We start from the raw sequence: 15,000 nt of genomic DNA on the forward strand, positions 1-15,000 counted from the left end.
TTCTTCTTCTTCTTCTTCTTCTTCTTCTTCTTCTTCTTCTTCTTCTTCTTCTTCTTCTTCTTCTTCTTCTTCTTTATCACCATTGTCAACTTCTTCTTCTTCTTCTTCTTCTTCTTCTTCTTCTTCTTCTTCTTCTTCTTCTTCTTCTTCTTCTTCTTCTTCGTCATCACCATCTTCATTATTATTATTATTATTATTATTATTATTATTATTATTATTACTCCTTTCTTTCTGTCTCTGTGTGTCGACAGTGGACACATCCCGCCTCGTCTTCGCTCAGGGGCCGGAAGCCTTGCTGAAGGAGCGCCGCTTCATGTACACCAACACGCCACCGCCGGAAGGGGAAGAGATCTCCTTCGAGACCTTCTCCCCGCGCATGCTCCCTTCCTACGGAAACCACCTGCCACGTGACCCGGCCCAGCCAATGGCCTACCGCGACGTGCACACCCTGGGCTCGTCCCGCCCGGCAGAGCGCAAAAGCCCTTACCGGGGAGACACCAACGGCGGAAAACGAGGCTTCCATCTGTACCAGAACCATCCTGGACGCGTCGGAGGCGTAGGAGGAGGAGGAGGAGGAGGAGGAGGTGGTGGTGGTAGTGGTGTTGGAGGCGGCAGTAACAGCTGCAGCAGCAGCAGCAGCAGCAGCGGCTACAGCAGCAGCAGCAATGGCAGTAGCCCTCACGTGAAGGAGACCAGTTTCGGAGGCAAGAGGGTCACGTTTAAAAACGATCTGACGACGGAGAACCTCAAATCCTTGGAGCTGGCCAACAGTCGGCTTCCCCCTCAACCCACTAGCCCCATGCCGCCGGAGTACCGGTCAGGGTCCAGGATGGGGATGGGGGAGGAGGGAGAGGAGCGTTCTTCCCCGGACCCTCACGACAGCTTCTTCTCCGGCCTGCCACCGCCGCTCTCCCGTTCGTCGCGGGACGATGACGACAACACGACGACGTCAGGGAGTTACACCTTGAACATGGAGGAGGAGGAGGAGGACGATATTGACGACCTCCCTCCCCCTCTTCCCTACCCTGTGGCTTGATAGAGAGGGACCAAACCAAACCAAAACAAAGGAAAATGAGAAGCGCCCGTGCTCTCTCTCTCTCTGTCTCTGTCTCTCTCCGTCTCTGTTTCTGTCTGTCTCTCTGTCTCTGTCTCTCTCTTTCTCTCTTTCTCTCCCTCTTTCTCTCTCTAATTGTCTTTCTCTCTCTCTATCTCTATTTGTCTCTGTCTGTTTCCGACTCTCTATTTCTCGCCTCGCTTGTCTCATTGACCTCTCTCTTTCTTATCCTGCCTCTTGTGACTGTCTGTCTGTGTCTGTCTGTCTGTCTGACTGTATGTGTGTATGTCCATTTGTCTTTCTGTTTGTCTCTCTGTGTATCTCTGCCTGTAATAATTTTGTTTCAGTCTCTGTTTCTGTCTGTTTTCTTTGTCTCTGTCTCAGTATATGTCTCTGTCTGTCTGTCTGTTTGTCTCTGTCTCTGTCTGTCTGTCTGTCTGTCTGTCTCTCTCTCTCTCTCTGGGAAAAAAAGCTGGCTCGCCAGAGGTTTTTGTTTGTTTTTTTTTGGGGGGGGTTTCGTGTGTATACAAGGTGTGAGTTTGCTCCCCAAGATGCCATGTGCGGCATGCCTTTTGCATGCAGCTGATAACAGGTCTACATTATATTCGCTGAAAATACAAAGTGCTTAGAATCCTCATGTTATTTTCTCCTTTAACTGAATTTCCGTTCATATTGATGCAGAGAATTTCTTTTGGGTCTGTCGGAAGGGGCTTCGTCTCTGAAAAAAAAACACGTGTTGATAATCCTTTTTTTTTTTTTCTTCTTCTTCTTTTTTTTTTTCGAGGTGGGGAATGCTCATCCATGTAGTGCCATTCCAATATTTAGAAAAAAGCGTTTAACTTCTATTTTACAAAATATTTCTTATGCTTGCTAGCACTTTTTGTTTGCTTGTTAGTTGGTTGGTTGGTTTTTGTTTACCTTTATAGAGCCAGTGGTTTTGGAAATATGAGTTTTATTCGGGGAGATTTTTTTTTTCCTTATATACATATAAAAAAAACAATGTTTGCAGCTTGATTTAAAATGATTTATTCTGAAAGTGTTGGCCATGAATTAGTCTGCTCCGCACACCTTTACGCACTGTTCCTGGTTCTGCTGTCAACTATAGTCCCTTTTATGTTGGCACATCGGAGATTGTTATAAAAGCAACCAACTTTTCGTGAGGTGTATACATCCATCCATACAGATAGGCGTCGTATTATTTTCAAGAAAGAAATCATTGGCAACCTCTTTGCCGTACTATTAAAAAAAAAAGAAAGAAAGAAAAAAAAAAGCGAAAACATATTTCGTTTGTTTTTGTCCCATTATCACCAGGCACGACGTAATATATATATATATATATATATATATATATATATATGTGTGTGTGTGTGTGTGTGTGTGTGTGTGTCGGCGAGAGAGAGAGAGAATGTGGTCATGTCTTTATTGCACACTGCCTGCATTGCATGCTTTGCAAAAACAAAAACAAAAAAAGAAAAAAAAAATGCGTACAGCATTTTATTGCATTTGTTACATGTTTTGTACAAAAAAAAAACGTTCAGGCAAATGTTGTTGTTTTTGTTTGGCTTGGTTTGGTCTGGTTGGCTGTCTTTTGTTGTTTTGTTGGGTTTTTTTTTTATGTTTGTAACCGTTGTACTTTTGTTGCTGTTAACACAGCACATGGGTTTTTCGACTTATCCGTTGAGGCGATACGCTTGCTTGACATAAGGCTGCATGAACATGATGTTGTTAGTAGCTTTTTATCCATGTTTTATTTATCCTTTTTTTTTTTTTCTTTTTTTTTAAGATGATCTCGTTTGTATGGGAGACAACATTTTGAGTAAAACGCTTCTGGTTGAGGATCGCATTTTATTGTTTGTTTGGGATTTAGACAATAAGGGGTTTACCCTTTGACGTTGATTCATTTGCCCGTTGACTGCAAACCTCACATGCCCAAAACCCATGCTTATGCTGTTCTGATGATCACAAAATTATCTGTATTTGTCTCACAGGAAAGGAACATACCTTTTTTTTTTTTTTTTGGAAGGGTCTTTTTGGTTGATTTTCACTCGGTTGACGAGTGAATTGGGAGTATGCGAAAGTAAGGTACCCCCCCCCCCCAACTTCGCGCCTCCTCCCTCCCCCCCCACCCCCCAACCCCGCTCCCCCCACCCCTCCTCCCACACAAACACATCTTTTTAAGCAGATGTTGTGTGGCCATTCGCTTTGCTACCTCTTGAAAGTGAACCTACTTTACACTGCCACCCCCACTCCCCCCTCCCCCCCCCCCCCCTCTCGCCCTATACACCCGCATCCCTCCTTTTGCTTTTTGTACCTGTCGCTCATTGTTTCAACAACATTACTTTACTCATGAGTTTGTGCTCATTGTTTCAAAAACATTACTTTACTCATGAGCTTCTTTATTTCTTCGGGTGTCAAGTTTGATTATTATTATGGAAGAGTTAGGTAAGTTCGATGTAATAATGTTTTGTTTAGTTGTTGTTTTTTTGTGTGTTTTTTTTGTGTGTTTTTTTGTTTGTTTGTTTGTTTGTTTTTCTCAGCAGGAACGTTTGTTTTGAAAGAGATTGATGTCAAATAATAATAATAATAATAATAATAATAATAACAGCCTACGGGAGAGACGCCTTTTTCACGTTTTTGTTTTGTTTTGTTTTGTTTTTTCCTTGGTGTCGGTTGTTGTTTTTATCTTTGGTTTTTTGTGGGGTTTTTGTGGGTTTTTTGGGTGTTTTTTTTCTCCTGAAGCTGGTGTTATATGGTTTTGGGGCACATCGTGTGGGGTGCTTTGCAGCTGTGAACTAGAAAAGAGATGAACATAGAAACTGGAAGTTTGTTGTTGTTGTTGTTGTTCTTGTTGTTGTTGTGATTGAGGTCGGGGTTCGGTGTGAACTCTCAAATTATCACTCCGCATTACTGTTTATATACATTGTCCTGCTGCCACTGTATAGACTACACTCCCTACCTTCTTCCGCCTTCTGTCGTAAACCAGTCACCCCTCATTGCATTTTTTTTTCGTGTGTGTGTGTGTGTGTGTGTGTGTGTGTGTGTGTTCCTTGTGTTCTACTATTTTGAGTGCATTGATTAATTTTGTTCGTCTCTTTTGTCAAAAAAAAAAAATAAATAACTGACTTGGGATGTGACAGTGTTGGCCTCTTCCTGCCTTGTTAAAATCTGGCTTAACATTGTAATCTTATATTACTGTAGTCACTATTCTGCACACTTAGCGGCGTGAGTTGGAGTGGGAGAGGGGGGTTCGTGGGTAGGGGTCGGGGGGTGAGTGGGGGAGGGGGGCGAACTGTTGCTGTTCGGATGCATATTAAGAAATCATAGCGGGGGTGGGTGGGTTATTGTTCTTGGCTCATTTCAGTTTGATCATAATGGATGAAGGGAAGGGCACGGCAACCACGTCTAAGACTTCCCAGACATGTTGTCCACTCATGTTTATGTCCATTTCTATGTTTTGATTCTTCTTTCTTTATACTTTTTTTTTTCTTTTCCCTTGAAGAAGAGGGAGAGGCGGCTGGTATAGGATTGACGATGTGGGAGGGCGTGGGGTTGGGGGGGTGGGGGTGGGGAAGGAAGAGGGGGTGGGAGGGGGTGGGGTGGGATGCGGGGTAAGGGAAGAAGCGACGATGTTACATTGAATTGTCTGCCGCTGGTTTGTCGTCAAAACTAACCAATTGAAGCACTTGTTGCTTCACATTGAAAACAAAAATGCCAGCAGCTGCCTCCCATGACCACCCTGCCCCCTGCACCCCCCCCCCCCCCCCCCCCCCCCCCCCCCCCCCCCCCCAAAAAAAAAAAAAAAATCAGCATCAACGCCATCAATCTATTCATAAGCCAAACAGCTTCGATCGATGATCAGTACCACTCACTGCCTTCACATCAAAGCGATGCTTGTCCAACTTACAACCTATCCTAGGTTGTTTTATTTTATTTTATTTTTTTTAATTTTTTTTTTTTTCAAACTAAAACCGACATTCGTGGCCAAACAGCCCAAAGAGCTTTCAGCAGTTATTAGGGATTACTTCTATTTCCTGCTTGTTTCAAGGCAACTCTTTTGCACAGTCTGCTGCTCTAAGATCTGTTTGCTACTTTGTGGGTCGTTCTATCAGGTCGGCACGTTTACTGAGTCTTTTTTTTTTTTGTTTTGTTTTTTTTTGTTTTCACTGAAAACGCTGCAAAAGAAAAAAAAAAAAACAACAACACAAAAACAACCAAAAGTTAAAGTGTTAGAGGGACTTTGTTGACAGTCACTGTTGTTTTACCCAGGCACTGGTCATTGCTGCAAATCGTTTTTGTTGGTGGTGGTGGTGGTAGGGGTGGTGGCTTGTTGTTTGTGTGTGTGTGTGTGATTTTCCACCTCGCCAGAAATGAGTACATAACAATTTACTTTATTTATCAGGAATAACTGATAATTGATGAGAATAGTAAAAGTGCCGTCATTTCTTGCTGCCAGTCAAAGACAATTTGTAGTAACGCTGTGCTTGAAGGACTTAATTTACCTATCCATTTGTTTCAATGGTATGTATATGTAATGGACCCTATGAAATCTTCTTACTTAACAGGATTTTACATTAGAACGAAATGCAGTGATATACACACATGCTTTAAAAAGATGCAAGTGAATCACCCCCAAAAAAGCTGTTGTTATTTTTGTGTGTGCTTATTTCGCGTTTTTTCTTCTTCTTTTTTTTCTTTCCTTTTCAGCAGAACCACAAGACTAGTTCAAAAACTAGGGAACGCAAATCAGGAGAAACGTAGGCAATGCAAAACAAGAGAAACAGTACATGAGAATGGTTGTTTCCACGGTGAACATGAGGGATCATTCACACTGAGCATGAATGTTTTTCATGAAGAGTGCGGCGTGCCAGGCGAGAGCACCGGCTTATGAAGAGCAGTTCTGCCTTCTTTCTCACAACTATGCTATACAAGAACGTTTTATGGTCGTTTCATTCAAAGAACCAAGACACGTTGGTTGCCTGCATCTGGATTTGTCCAAACTAAGCGAAGCAATTGTCTACAATGATTAAAAGAAAAGTTAATCTGATCAAAATGGAACGCCGGCAAACTATTCCTGAATAATTGTTTGTACAACATGCTGATTTGTCCCCACAAATCCTGTCTTGTTTTTTTACCAAAACTATTTCTCACGTGCTTAATGGCTACTATTTTGGTTCGGTGGGTAGAGCATCCATCTAGCAACTTAGGGGGATTCCCTGTGTAATTCAGGTGGTTTTTCCTGTGTTATTCTGCGGTTTTCCTGGTCCGACTTCATGTGGGTACCTTCACCACTTGGCCCAATCCGAGGACTGATGGGAAAGAGAGGATGGCAGAACTGGCCCAAGAAAAAGGGAATTTCTTCCCGTTCCCCTGACCCAAGAAAAGTTTATTTATACCCATTCCCCCTGGCTCAAGAGTAAGTGATTTCTACCCATTCCCCCTGACTAAAGAGAAGAGATTTCTAACCATGGCCCCTGGCTCAAGCGAAGCGGATTTCTACCCGTTCCCCTTGGCTCGAGAGAAGCGGATTTCTACCTATTCCCCCTGACTAAACAGGAGAGTATTTCTACCGACTCCCCCTGACTAAAGAGAAGGGGATTTCTACCCATTCCCCGGACCCAACAGAAGGGGATTTCTACCCATTCCCCTTGGCCCAAGAGAAGGGGATTTCTACCCATTTTCTCTGACTAAAGAGAAGGGGATTTCTACCCATTCCCCTGACCCAAGAGAAGGGGATTTCTACCCATTCTCCCTGGCCAAAGAGAAGGGGATTTCTACCCATTCCCCTTGACTAAAGAGAAGAGGATTTCTACCCATTCCCTCTGACTAAAGAGAAGGGGATTTCTACCCATTCCCCTTGACTAAAGAGAAAGGGATTTCTACCCATTTTCTCTGACTAAAGAGAAGGGGATTTCTACCCCATTTTCTCTGACTAAAGAGAAAGGGGATTTCTACCCATTCCCCTTGACTAAAGAGAAAGGGATTTCTACCCTTTTCTCTGACTAAAGAGAGGGGGATTTCTACCCATTCCCCTTACCCAAGAGAAGGGGATTTCTACCCATTCCCCTGACCCAAGAGAAGGGGATTTCTACCCATTCCCCTGACCCAAGAGAAGGGGATTTCTACCCATTCCCCTTGACTAAAGAGAAGGGGATTTCTACCCATTCCCCTGACTAAAGAGAAGTGAATTTCTACCAACTCCCCTGACCCAAGAAAAGGGGATTTCTATCCATTCTCCTTGACTAAAGAAAGGGGATTTCTACCCATTCCTTCTGACTAAAGAGAAGGGGATTTCTACCCATTCCCCTTGACTAAAGAGAAAGGGATTTCTACCCATTTTCTCTGACTAAAGAGAAAGGGATTTCTACCCATTCCCCTTGACTAAAGAGAAAGGGATTTCTACCCATTTTCTCTGACTAAAGAGAAGGGGATTTCTACCCATTCCCCTTGACTAAAGAGAAAGGGATTTCTACCCATTTTCTCTGACTAAAGAGAAGGGGATTTCTACCCATTCCCCTGACCCAAGAGGGGATTTCTACCCATTCCCCTGACCCAAGAGAAGGGGATTTCTACCCATTCCCCTTGACTAAAGAGAAGGGGATTTCTACCCATTCCCTTGACTAAAGAGAAGGGGATTTCTACCCATTCCCCCTTGACTAAAGAGAAGTGAATTTCTACCAATTCCCCTGACCCAAGAGAAGGGGATTTCTACCCATTCTCCTTGACTAAAGAGAAGGGGATTTCTACCCATTCCCTCTGACTAAAGAGAAGGGGATTTCTACCCATTCCCCTTGACTAAAGAGAAGGGGATTTCTACCCATTCCCTCTGACTAAAGAGAAGTGAATTTCTACCAACTCCCCTGACCCAAGAAAAGGGGATTTCTATCCATTCTCCTTGACTAAAGAGAAGGGGATTTCTACCCATTCCCACTGGCCTAAACAAAGAGGATTTCTACCCATTCCTCTGAAAGGGATTTCTACCCATCTCCCCAGTGACCACAAGAGTTGTCGTATGACCTGCAGAGACTTTAATAATACAAACTCCGACGCGTAAATTTAGCTCCGATTTTTACAACCTGTCATATATGGCATGTGTACGGGTCATAGTGTCTTGGTTTTCCGTTGTCACAGTTACTGTTTGTGTTGCAGCAGCTGCTTTTTTTTCTTTCTTTCTTTCTTTTTTTTTTTTTTTTAAAGATTTATACATTGTGTGAGAGGGTTTTGTTTTACTTTCTACAGTGTAATATATATTTTTTAAAATTTCAAAATGTGTTCTTCTACAGTATTTTGCTTTTGTCGCCGCGCACTTGCATTAAGTGCATGGTGCAGACGGGTCCACGGTTTTTTTGTCTCATCCGAAGGACTAGCACCCAGATCACCACCGACGGTACAGTGAAGCAGGGAGTAAATCTCCTAGCCCGTGCAAGGCCTGGGACTCGAACCCGTGGATGCTCGCTTTCTTGTCGGGCGCATGAACACAAGGCCACCGCCCAACTGTGTCGTCGTTCCTTTTTCCGCCGACAAGAATGGCGACACTACATCCATGCAAAGATCGTCAGCACACTGAAACGTCTGTGAATATACACTGCCATGCAACTGTTAGGGCTGTGGTTGTTTGTTTTTTTGTTTGTTTGTTTTTTGTTTGTTTGTTTTGTTTTGTTATTTTGTTCTTCTTGTTTTTTTCTACCGGTGTGCAAAAATCATTCCAGAACCAGCAGCTCTTGTTCCAGACAGAATGACACGGAACATTCCCGAGCAACATGAAGATGGTTTTTGTTTCGATCCCAGAAATGCGTGGAGTGGAAGCTACCGCCGTTGATACGAACCTCCGAGCAAACAGCAGAGCTGGCACCAAAGAATCAATGCGGCGTGACATTTATATTAAACTGGCTGGAAATGTTGTTTTGGTGTGGGGTTTTTTGTGTGGGTTTTTTTTTTTTTTTTTTCTTTTTCTTTCTTTATTTCTCTCTCTCCTCAAGACGATAGGGTTTATAACGCTGAAAGCCGGGGGTAACGATTGATGTTTCTTGATTACAGGAACATGTAAGGAAAGGTTTGACACGAAAGGAAAGGAGAGTGGTGGGCTGCAACAAACAACTTGGCCTTAGTCTGAAAGCTTCTGTGAGAGACAAACCACGGAACAAGAGAAAGAGCATGGGTAGAAAGAGGGAAGGAAACGGGCCGTGTGTTCCGTTGTTGTCGTTGTTGTTGCTGTGTTTTGCAAGCAGGTTCATTGTGCTAGTTAGGGGCGGGGGTGGGGATGGGGGGGTGTCTAGTGGTTAGAGAACCCGCCTAGGGTGAAGTCCAGACTTCTAGATTCCCATACCGAAATCTTAAATATATACCTGGACGTATTCCACTCTCATCTTGTCTTAGTGTCTGTTGATGGAAAGAGACAAGAAAGGGTGGCTTGAAGAGTTGTCACAAACAGAATTACATAGAATATAGCCAATATCATAAACTTATTAACTTCTTTTCTTTTTCTTTTTTTCTTTCTTTTTTTTTAATATATGTCGCTTGACTGTGGGCGGGTACTGGCTGCATGAGAGTCGGCTTGGATTTGACACGACAAATAACATACAATGACAAAATAAAAACAACATGAAAATAGATACCAATAACACAGTTAATACAGTATGCTTGGCAACAGACTTCAGGGCATCCGCTATGAGTAAATATGTGCGTGGATGTGTTTCTGTAACGGGGAGAGTGCGTGGGTTGAAGATGTTCATTAGCACACAAATACATCAAGATTTGTGTTGTGTGAACAAAGAGCCAGTGAGACGCCTGCTTGCACGTAATATTAGGAAAACAAAGTCTTTAAGCCGTGAAATGAGAAAATTTTTGGAGCATTTGTTTCACATTCAAATCATTGCTTTGAATCTGTTTTTGACACTATTCAATATTGCTTTCAAACATAGTAATTTAGTATTGCTTTCGAACAAAATAGAATATGATTTATCTATGAGTTGTTTTCTGTTGTTTTGTCTTCTTCTTTTGTTGGGGGTGGGGGAGGGTTGGGCGGGGGGTGTTTGTTTGTTTTGTTTGTTTTTTTGTTTGTTTTGTTTGTTTTTTTGTTTTTTGTTGTTGTTGTTGTTTTTGCATGTGATGCTATATAATGGAGGCAACATATACGTCCGCAGATACCATTGATTATTGAGCTGGGTTTTTTGTTGTTGTTTTTCGAATCAGTTAGACCCTAACTCATTCACCTCTCTGCCTCTGTCTCTCTCTGTCTCTCTCTGTCTCTCTCTCTCTCTCTGTCTCTCTCTCTGTCTCTCTCTCTGTCTCTCTCTCTCTCTCTCTCTCTCTCTCTCTCTCTCTGTTGCCGGTTCGGATTGAGGGTTTAAAAGCATCCTATAGCAACACGTCTTTGGAGTTTGAAGAGATGTTGTGTTGCCAATGCCATGGAACAAATGATTTGAAAATCGGCAACTAGACCGTTCATTGACAATCGCAATGAGCTGGTTCTCCTCCAGAGCTCCGCACGATTTCCAAAGCCGAACCTGTCTCAGTTATGTTGCAGTAACGTCATGTTTGTTTCTTTGTTTCCTTTTTCTTCTTCAAACTAAATTCACGTGTGCATATTCGCGATCTACACAACACACTGTCCTATTCTGTTTAGTATTTTTGCAGCAGTTCGGATACGATTGTATTGTATAAGCGTCTGCAATTTTACTATACAATGAGAGCCTTGAAATCGCCTCGTTATTTGTGTTGTAACAAAAACTGAATATAATCATATTGTATTTTAGCCATAAAAGGAATGTTTGTCTTTGATTATTAAGCGTGCCACTGTTTTGCCATACATGAGGGAAACCAATAGAAACCGCTATTGCTTTGACTCATTAATTAAGGAACAGTATCTGGCTTAAAAAAAAAAAAAGAAATCATCGCCTCAGATACCTACCTTCTTTTGATTTTGTGATGTGTACCCAAAATGATAAAGCCTGTTGCACTCGCTAACTCTGCTAGAACTGGAAATGTCATTGTTCTTTTCGTGTACTTTTGTATGCTTCTTCAGAGTTGGATGCGTACACTTTCTGAAGGGTATTTTGGGGAGAGGGAGGCTCTGAACTGGTTGAACATGAGGATGTGAAGGAGTTTGCCGCCACTTGATTGAATGGAAGCTACACTTCAGCGCAGCAACTGAGGTATCGGGTGACTAGAGTGTCAAACAACTGCATTATCTTGTCAAGTCCATCTGTATTTCATACACTGCGTGGGTATATATATATATATATATATATATATATATATATATATATATATATATATATATATATATATATATATATATATATACTGCTTTGTTCCCTTGTTTGGTCAAGTGGTCTTCAGCCGTGAAAATTTCCACCATTTATGAAAAAAACACACTATAATTAGCATATATAATTATGTACCTGACCACTGTGTCGACGCACTCAATGCCATGTGAAAAAATACCAGTAGTATTCGTTGTCATTATATTTGATAATATGTTTTTTTTTTCTCTGTTGAATTTAAGTGGGCACGGCAAACAAAAGAGTATGTAGCCAGTCCACTTTACTTTGTTAGTGTCGTGTTTGTTTTATGTGTGTGTGTGTTTGCTTATTTCTGTATTTTTTGTCGACAGCAGCACAGAGGTTTCATCATATACTGACCTGTGATTTTAGTTTTGGTTGGCTCGGTACAAGACTGGGAATTATCGTCATGTATATTATTCCTTGATGCCATCAGTGAAAAATTGAAGTGCGGCTGACTGGGTTTATTTCGTGTACACTGTTTGCATCTGCGATATAATCTGTAAACTCGTTGCTTGTTTTGCTACATATTATTGAATGTTGATACATAATTATCTCGCAGTGAGTTGAAACATTTTCCTTTTATCACAGCCTTGTTTAATTTCAGTTGGAAAGAAACGTGCCACAAATTGTATCATTAAAATCAACAAAACAGGCACGAAGGCGCCGTCGATTCTGTGTTTTTTTTTTGTTTTGTTTTTTTTTTCCTTCTTATGATGCAGTCAATCATTTTAAAGACAAATATCTGATCTGTGGTCCTAGCATATTTATTGTAAACAGCCCGATCTTTTAATTCAGTAGGTAATTTTGTATTTGTAAAGTGGTGTTGCTGTTTGTTCACCAAGTGGTGCCGTTGAGTGTCGTTGTTAAGGATTGCTGGTTCGCCTCTTTTAACCGCAGGATCATTCGTTGACCAGTACAAATATCAGCATGAAATGTGGTATTCAAACCATAAAAAAAAATATATTGTATATAGATGCCAGATGTGCTGGCTTTAGGCCTTTCGCTTGCTACTTCATCTTTATTTCGTCCGGACGGTTGGGATGGTGGGCGGGTGGGAGCGGTGGGGGTGGGGTTGGGTGGGGGTAGGGAGGGAGGGAATGATTGGATTTAGGATTATTTATTTATTTGTTTTAAGACTATTTATTTATAAGTCTGTAACTTCAGTCAACATTACGGGATTCTCTATGATATACGCTGGTTTGGTCAGTTTTATTCTACTGTATTATTCGTTCCTGTATCCGTTAACAGAAACTTCATTGCTTGTTAAGTTTTCTAAATGTGTTCTTCCGTTCAACTATATATATATATATATATATATATATATATATATATATATATATATATATAGTGTGTGTGTGTGTGTGTGTGTGTGTGTGTGTGTGTGTGTGTGTGTGTGTGTGTGTGTGTGAGTGTGATCCATATAGGGCTTATGACAAATTATTATTTGTTTGTTCAAGTGTTACACGTTTAAATAATGCATAATAACCATGTAGATATACTCCCTCTCTGTCTGTCTGTCTGTCTGTCTGTCTGTCTGTCTGTCTGTCTGTCTGTCTGTCTCTCTCTCTCTCTCTCTCTCTCTCTCTCTCTCTCTCTCTCTGTGTGTGTCTCTCTGCGTTTTTATAGACAAAAAGAAGTTTTAAAACAACATAATGAAATGAAATAGCAAGGGTTACGGTGGGTATTTGCTGGCGACATTAGTGGCATATGTCAATGATGATGATGATGATGATTATATATTATGTGCTTGACCTGTCAACCCTTTAATTAAAAACGCCTCACTTGTGTGGTTCTGTTCGCATGATTATCTTGGTGTTTTGGGTTGTTGTTGTTTTTTTTTTCCAATATGGGTTTTATGAACAAATGGCTGGCTTTGTTTTCGTTTTGAAATCTGCATATTGATGTTACATAACTGAAACGTGTAACTTATGATGTAGTTCTTCTGTTTAGTCTGTTCGTCTTTATTGAAGAGTTTGGGTATAACCATCCGTATTTACGGATATATATATATATATATATATATATATATATTTTTTTTCCCAGAAGAGAAGTGAGGGGATGGTAGAGGACGGGAGAAACAATAAAACGCCCGTTATCGGATCACGTGATCTTCTTGCCAAAGGTAATAATATCCTGAATATTCTTGTCAAAAGTAATAATATTTTCCTTAGCCCACCCTCTCTTTTTCTCTATACCTCTTTGTTGCCTCTGTCTCCCTCCATTCTCCCCCTCCTCACCCTTTCTCTCTCTCTCTCTCCCCCCCCATCTCTTTCTGTGTCTGCTGTGTGTGTGTGTGTGTGTGTGTGTGTGTGTGTGTGTGTGTGTGTGTGTGTGTGTGTCTGTCTGTCTGTCTGTCTCTGTTTGTGTGTGTGTGTGTGTGTGTGTGTGTGTGTGTGTGTGTGTGTGTGTGTGTGTGTGTGTTTCTCTCTCTCTCTCTCCTTGTACCTTTCCTATTTCAAATGTAGGTTATTTCCCTTTAGCCCGTCTACCGCTGGGTACATATATATATATATATATATATATATATATATATATATATATATATATATATATTTGTGTGTGTGTGTGTGTGTGCGTGTACACACACACACACACACACACACACACACGTCTGTCAGTTTGTTGGTGCGTGTAATTGTGTAGAACAGGAAGTCAACACATAACGTCACGCAACAACGCGTGTTGTTCGTGTCTTCCATAAAAGCAAAGTCACTTCATAATCAGCCTCACTGTTGAATGCTCAGTATCTTATGCGGATAGGTAAACTTCTGATTTGGGGAATGAAAATAAATAAATGAATAAATAAATAAATAAGCAAACAAACAAACGGGTTGCTTCCTACAGTGTTCGAAGATGCCACTTCCGGCGGAAGTTTAGTTTCGTGACACATCATTGGCTTTGCGAGTGCCCTAGATTGACTAACGCCAAGCTGTTCAGTGCCGGGGTGATCAAGGCTAAGGTCTTGGTGTTCTGAAGGTTTCGTTGTTCTTGGAGGTGAAGTTGAAAAACAAACAAAAAAAAAAAAACCCTTAACCTTTAACTCCTTGGGGAGTTAAGAGTCTCGGCGGGCTTTCATGCCATATTGACGCAGGAAATAAAAACGGCAGAAAATGTACTAATTTCCTCCAGAAGGAGGAATATTTGTTTAATGTCCCGTCACACATATCGGTGATTGAAGACATTTTGTTAAAGTATTTTATGTATACATTTGCGTATTATCGGTTAGAAGGGGCGGGAGATGTGAATGAATGGAGAGTTTGGGGAAAACTGGACAAATGAGGGTGAAATGAGGGTGAAATTTGAAAAAAAAAAAATCTAAATGCAATTACAGGAAATTACTTAAAGAACTTCGTAAAAGAGAAGTCGTTTAACTGACAAGCGAAAAAACTGATAATGAATGCAAAAAGTCAAAATCATCAGCGTTCTCAGTCACTTGTGAAGACACACTTTCGTGTTCATAAGGCTTCATCAAGCTACAGTCAAAAATTATATGCTTAATTGTCAGGTTACTAAAGCATATTGCACTTGACATTAGAACAATACTTGATTTCCTCCAAATTACGTGTGCACACGTCTAAGAAATACTGTATTAGAAGTTAGCTCCATTTCTTCGCGGCCAGTACATGGTACGCAGGACTGTGAAACCTATTTTAATGATGTGAA

General features: G+C 41.3%; 1 protein-coding gene across 1 annotated transcript in view; it reads left to right on the forward strand.

Annotated features, from left to right (window-relative positions):
• The window catches only part of LOC143283839 (protocadherin-11 X-linked-like), a 279,857-nt gene extending 278,924 nt beyond the window's left edge, over positions 1-933 (forward strand). Inside the window, exons 4-5 of the mRNA XM_076590214.1 lie at positions 252-556; positions 796-933. Of these exons, the coding sequence (XP_076446329.1) occupies positions 252-556; positions 796-933 (443 nt within the window). The remainder of the gene's footprint in view (positions 1-251; positions 557-795) is intronic.
• Positions 934-15,000: the final 14,067 nt, after the last annotated feature.

The sequence above is a fragment of the Babylonia areolata genome, chromosome 7 (assembly GCF_041734735.1).
Source record: "Babylonia areolata isolate BAREFJ2019XMU chromosome 7, ASM4173473v1, whole genome shotgun sequence".
NCBI lineage: Eukaryota > Metazoa > Mollusca > Gastropoda > Neogastropoda > Buccinidae > Babylonia > Babylonia areolata.